Source organism: Mizuhopecten yessoensis, unplaced genomic scaffold (assembly GCF_002113885.1).
Source record: "Mizuhopecten yessoensis strain PY_sf001 unplaced genomic scaffold, ASM211388v2 scaffold11163, whole genome shotgun sequence".
Taxonomy (NCBI): domain Eukaryota; kingdom Metazoa; phylum Mollusca; class Bivalvia; order Pectinida; family Pectinidae; genus Mizuhopecten; species Mizuhopecten yessoensis.
The window spans coordinates 112,234-118,860 of NW_018408911.1; the positions used below are offsets into that span (position 1 = coordinate 112,234).

Sequence of the window (6,627 nt, forward strand, 5' to 3'; positions counted from 1 at the left end):
CTATTATAGGTACATGTGAGGCGTCCCTGGCCTGCTCCACGTGTCACATATCTGTAGTGTTGACACTTTGTTACTATTATAGGTACATGTGAGGCGTCCCTGGCCTGCTCCACGTGTCACATATCTGTAATGTTAATACTTTGTTACTATCATAGGTACATGTGAGACGTCCCTGGCCTGCTCCATGCGTCACCTATCTGTAGTGTTAATACTTTGTTTCTATTATAGGTACATGTGAGGCGTCCCTGTCCTGCTCCACGTGTCACATATCTGTAATGTTGACACTTTGCTACTATTATAGGTACATGTGAGGCGGCCCTGGCCTGCTCCACGTGTCACATATCTTTAATGTTGACACTTTGTTACTATTAAAGGTGCATGTGAGGCGTCGCTGGCCTGCTCCACGTGTCACATATCTGTAATGTTAATACTTTGTTACTATTATAGGTACATGCGAGGCCTCCCTGGCCTGCTCCACGTGTCACATATCTGTAGTGTTGACACTTTGCTACTATTATAGGTACATGTGAGGCGTCCATGGCCTGCTCCACGTGTCACATATCTGTAATGTTGACACTTTGTTACTATTATAGGTACATGTGAGGCATCCCTGGCCTGCTCCAAGTGTCACATATCTGTAATGTTGACACTTTGTTACTATTATAGGTACAGGGAGGCGTCCCTGGCCTGCTCCATGTGTCACCTATCTGTAGTGTTAATACTTTGTTACTATTATAGGTACATGTGAGGCGTCCCTGGGCTGCTCCACGTGTCACATATCTGTAATTTTAATACTTTGTTACTATTATAGGTACATGTGAGGCGTCGCAGGCCTGCTCCAAGTGTCACATATCTGTAATGTTGACACTTTGTTACTATTTTAGGTACATGTGAGACGTCCCCGGCCTGCTCCACGTGTCACATATCTGTAATGTTAATACTTTGTTACTATTATAGGTACATGTGAGGCGTCCCTGGCCTGCTCCACGCGTCACATATCTGTAATGTTGACACTTTGTTACTATTAAAGATGCATGTGAGGCGTCGCAGGCCTGCTCCAAGTGTCACATATCTGTAATGTTGACACTTTGTTACTATTAAAGGTGCATGTGAGGCGTCGCTGGCCTGCTCAACATGTCATGTGTACGTACATGAGGATTATTCAGACAGATTACCAGAACCACAGGAAGAGTAAGTAGGGCATGTTATAATGGAATATCTTGAAACATTAAGGATGAAATATATTTGATAGATTTTTGATCAAATATATTGGCTGAATTTTACACTTATAAGTTATTATATTTCTTTCGGTCAGTTACACACTAAGTAACATGTTTTCTTTAACTTTGAGCTCAGGTTATGTTGGTTTGTTTGTTGATGATCTTACTCATCCACCATGTTCATTTGAAGTTGTAGACCAATACACTATGTTAAGAAGAAATTTGATTGGTCTCTACAAATCTATAGGATATAAACTTTTACTTTCTATTGCCCTTACTAAACAACATTGTGTTAATTTTTAGGTCACCTGAGCTTTAGCTTAACTTAAAGTCAAGTTCTACTGGGCCGATTGAACTGAAACTTTGTAGGAATGATCGACTCATGGTCCTGACAAAATGTTGTTATTTTTCGAGTCGATCAGAAATTCAATATGGCTGCCACAACCGCCATTTTGAAAAAAAGTATTTCAAACTTAAAAACAAGTTCTAATAGGCCGATTTAACTGAAACTCGGTCTAGGAATGATCAGCTCATGGTCCTGACAAACGTTTTACCTAACTATTTTGTACTCAAATTGGTACATATTTCAACAACAAAAATAAATACTGTAGGACTCAGGTGACCGTTTAGGCCAATGGGCCGTGGTTACTGATATTATTTGGTGGATATACTACATGATTAACATCATATCAACAGGATACTTAAATCCAGATAGCAATCTGTCAACTCAATGTGATCACTGTTACTAAAGTAGAACAGGGATATATAAAAAAAAAAACTGCATTGAATGGCCCTCTCTGACTTGTCATTGATGGTAAATATTTTGTGGATGAACAGGATTACAAAATCCAAGATGGCCACCTCTGTCCCTTCTGGTTGACTAAGACATTTATGGCTATAACCTTTGCTCTGTTGGTATGATACCATACTTGTAGTTGAATATTACCTGATGAACACTGGATAGTCTGCATGGGAAATAAGGTTATGTTATCTGGATGTCATAATCCAAGGTGGCCACCATGCCGTATTACTCCTGTAGGCTGTGACTTCTGCTTGGCACTTATTGGGATGTACATGGTCAGACACAGGTTTGGGGCCCATGCTGACCTTTCGATATCCTAGCTTATTTTTGTCAAACTTTCCTATGCTAACATATTACAAATATTAATACTGTGTAAATACAATTCAATTCATTTTTATATATTTTTTTATTTCAGAGAAGATGACATGTTGGACATGGCAGTATTTTTGAAAGAAAACTCAAGACTAGGTAAACATTTACATGTTGGGGTTTAAAGGGGAAATGACCTAGATCTGTTAGATATTGCTACTGTGGAGCAGATTTTAGTTAATTTAAGGATCCCCGTCCCTCCGCCTAAAAATGTAATGAGGCATTGGGGTTTTTTTCTACGTCATCGCTATTGCATAACCATATCATTTCTGAACAATAACCCATATCTTGCAGTAGTTTCTTCAGATTTTTTGGGATATTATGAAGTTTCGAAAAAAAATCAGTGGACCAAAATGAAACAAAAAACATTTTATTTGATGCAAGAATGGTTTATTAGAAATATAACACATACAAAATAATAACAATGTCAATATTGATGAACAAAACACAAAAAACTGAGGAATACTAAAACAAACAAAAATGCCCGTTACATGAATCAATAAAATTCTGAGTGCCAATGCAACATGTTTAGGACAACGAAAAGAAAATATAGGTGACAAAAAATAAATATCTTGCGGGCTTACTTATTATACAAAAAAATATAAAGATACAAAAAAACTAAATAAAAAAGAGAGACAACTCTTACATCTGTACCAATGATAATTCTAAATCTCCAAAAGTCATATATACAATTTACAACATACAATTTAGCACTTTTTATATACGAATATAATACAGTAGGCATTACCAACCATTAAAATTACTTCCAATGTAATAACCAATATAAAACAAAATTGCACATTGTGTATGAATAACATTATAACAAACAATGTACTTTACTGTGTCATAGCAAAATTTTGTATATAAAAAAATCACACTATATACAACAATAATAAACTTTTTCATTCTGAACAAAACAATAATAAACTTTCACATTATGTACAGATAACAATATACCATATTGTGATATAAAAAATATCACACTTTATAGCAATAATAAACTTTGTGTCATTATATACAGATAACAACATATATTGTGGTTTAACGAATAGCACACTATACAACAATAATAAACTTTTACATTATGTACAAATAGCAACATACGATATTGAGGTATACAAATATCACATTGTAAAAATAACACTGTTGTATGTAATATAAAAAATGAACTTGAAATATAGGCCTATTGGGTATATACATGTAATAACAAACATAGAATATAATCGTGACTATTGTGATGTATAAAATACTTCCCAGGTCAAAATGTCTTTCCTGTTGGGTATTGCACAACCATAGCCTAGTACCGCATTCCTTACAACCTTTCTGGTCCAGGTGTTCAACCACTCGTCTACCCTGCGATCAGGTTAAAAAGTTATTGACGTATTCGTGATCACTAGTACTTGAGGGATCCTCATCGGACGTCGGTGTCAGCTCATCAGTAAAATTGCCACTAACTTACTCCGCTTAGTAGGGGCCTCATTAGCCAGCGTCTCTTCAATGTGTGAACGAGTGTCACTTTGTTTCGTCGCATAGTTGTGGTCTAGCAGTTGATATTGGACATCGTTGTTGTTATTGTTGTCTGTTAATGCGTTTAGTATACATTTAAAACGGCCGAATTTACGTCGGGCTTGCATGTCAGCCATCACTGCCACGACATTGTTTACATCGTTACAACAGCTTTTTTTTCCCCACACTTTCGCGATTGGAGATTTTCAACGCAAGGGACACAACTCTGTAGCCGAAACGTTACTGAAACGAAATCTATTGAAGGGAAAATAACAACATTGTCGAAATTATTATTATTATTTTGAAATAAAAATACTTCCCATTGGTCATTCATTAAGACCACTAAAATACTCAGTCCAATCATTTAAGCAAATCCTAATTGACCTCTTTCACTTACAGGTATGTTGAATGACAGCTTAAATTAAATTGTATAGCGTGTAGAAGATATCAAACATATAAAAAGAAAACAAAAATGACAGAGAAATGTTATGTCTTGGCATATAGGTAAGCTCTTATGGCTTGTCAAGATAGAAAATGTAACAAAATAATACATATATTAGTTTTACTATTGGAACAAGTGTACTGCTAGAATAATCATAGGCAATAAATGTACCAAGAACAATATCTACCAAAAAATAGAGTGTACCAGTTTTACATCAAATAATATACCTTTCTTTTGACAGGATGTCAAATTGTACTTAATAAAGATCTGGAAGGGATGGAGTTAAGTCTTCCCCAAGCAACAAGGAATTTCTACGTTGATGGCCACGTCCCACAGCCTCACTGACACTGGACTTCTGTTGACCTCTTAGTCGTCCAAACAATGCTCGTCACTCAACGTTATGGACTGTATAACGGACCTCTACACACTAATGTATGTGTGTGATTGTTTAGTGGCTGGTAACTAGAGTCCACTACACTGTTGTACAAGTCCGTGTCATGTCTTGGTGTGCTGTGTGATGAGATCTCGACCCTATAATGTGATTTTGAAATACCTCTCCACCATATTTGGCACCTTTGTAGAGTGATGAACTCTAGATTGAAAACACCTGTTATCCCCTGCAGGTAATGAAAGCCCTTGGTTTCCAAATTGGATACCGATGTGTGATTGTGTACCTGTAGTTGACATACTTGCCATTGAACCCTCCCTATTTAAGACTCCCGATTAAGGACCCTTAAATTACGCATTTTCAACCTGTGAATTTGCTAAAATATTCCCATATTCTAAGATCTAATGATTTCATCTAAAAGAACAACTCAAAATATTCTATTTGATGGGGTTATTTTGTCACTATACTTTGTATACAAACATGTAATCTATATTTTAATTGTAAGCATGCAGAATCTCCCCCATGGACATGGCGAGTATGAGTCGACAGCAGATTGTTGTTCTATCTTTGATAAGGTACCTCAAGGTTTTTGTCCTTTCTGTGAAAATTTGCCTCCAGTTGTCAAAAAAAATGTTTCTCTGGATGTAATTTGGGGCCAACATCAAACGAAAGAAAAAATGGTTCTTACTTTAATTGTGTGCTTAAAGTTTACAGCAAATTTTGTTTTGTCTGATTTGGTGTTTCTATGACAAGCAGGTTGCTGGGGGGTGGGGGGCAAGCATGCTGTAGAATTGTATCGTGAGACGTATAGTCTAACAATCCCGGTCCTGATGATTACAATGGCTTTGAGCATAGTAGAAAATGGCATCAAGCATATTTTGCAACATGTAAATTGTATTGGCAATTGTATTGGCAATCCGGAATAAAGTTAAATAGTAATTTTGTTGTTAGAAAATCTTTGCACATATTTCAACAAACTGTAATAATGCAATCCAATTTGCACTGTGGAATGTCTTTTTATACTTTTCAAACAGTTTATGATCTGTTTAAGTTTTTAAGTGATTTGTGATCTGATAAGACATTCAATCATCACACTTTGAAATAATTCTAATATCTTAAGTACCCTGGTGTTTGTTATGAGCATGTCACGTGACATTTTATTTTACAAACCATATGTGATTTGAATTTTTTTTTCAAATATATTAGAGAAGAAAGATGGTAGCTCAAGTCTAGAAGTGTATGTAGTGATATTAAGGAATATTGATATTACAGCAATAGGGCCTTGTTGTTCAAAGCCAGATAACCTTGAGGTGAAGTTAATGCAGATTTTTCATCTTGAAAATATTTAAGTGTTAATTCAAGTTCAAGGATCCCATTCCAACTGTACTGTGCTTTATTCGTATATACAGTAACCTCCCCTTACTTTTGTATTACCTCTTTGTCAACACCGTTGTTAGCTTGAAGTTGTACATACGTAATTACAGCAAAGCTGGGCCAGGACTTTTCCCTTGACCAGGAAGTTTAGATAGTAAGAGCGATTGGATAACAACTTGAAGTTCAGGGTTCAAATTCCAGTCTAGCCCCACTGTTTTCTCAATCAGAACACGGTTGCTGATTACTGTTTGGTTTATTAAGTCCTGAAAGATATGGTTTCCTTTGTATATTTTTAGGTCACCTGAGACAAAGTCTCAAGTGACCTATTGCAATCGCCTTTTGTCCGTCGTCGTCCGTCGTCCGTCGTGCGTCCGTAAACAATTTACATTTTCGACTTCTTCTCCAAAACCCCTGAACCAATTTCAATGAAATTTTGCAGGGACCTTCCATGGATAAAGGTCAACAAAAATAGTTGCCGGTTTAGTCCTAAGCCCCCAGGGGCCTGAGGGGCGGGGCCAAAAAGGGT

General features: G+C 36.5%; 1 protein-coding gene across 1 annotated transcript in view; it reads left to right on the forward strand.

The window, feature by feature from the left end:
* The window catches only part of LOC110467157 (adrenodoxin-like protein, mitochondrial), a 19,802-nt gene extending 13,341 nt beyond the window's left edge, over positions 1-6,461 (forward strand). The window contains exons 4-6 of the mRNA XM_021524110.1: positions 1,104-1,191; positions 2,438-2,490; positions 4,581-6,461. Of these exons, the coding sequence (XP_021379785.1) occupies positions 1,104-1,191; positions 2,438-2,490; positions 4,581-4,684 (245 nt within the window). The 3' untranslated portion in view covers positions 4,685-6,461. The remainder of the gene's footprint in view (positions 1-1,103; positions 1,192-2,437; positions 2,491-4,580) is intronic.
* Positions 6,462-6,627: the final 166 nt, after the last annotated feature.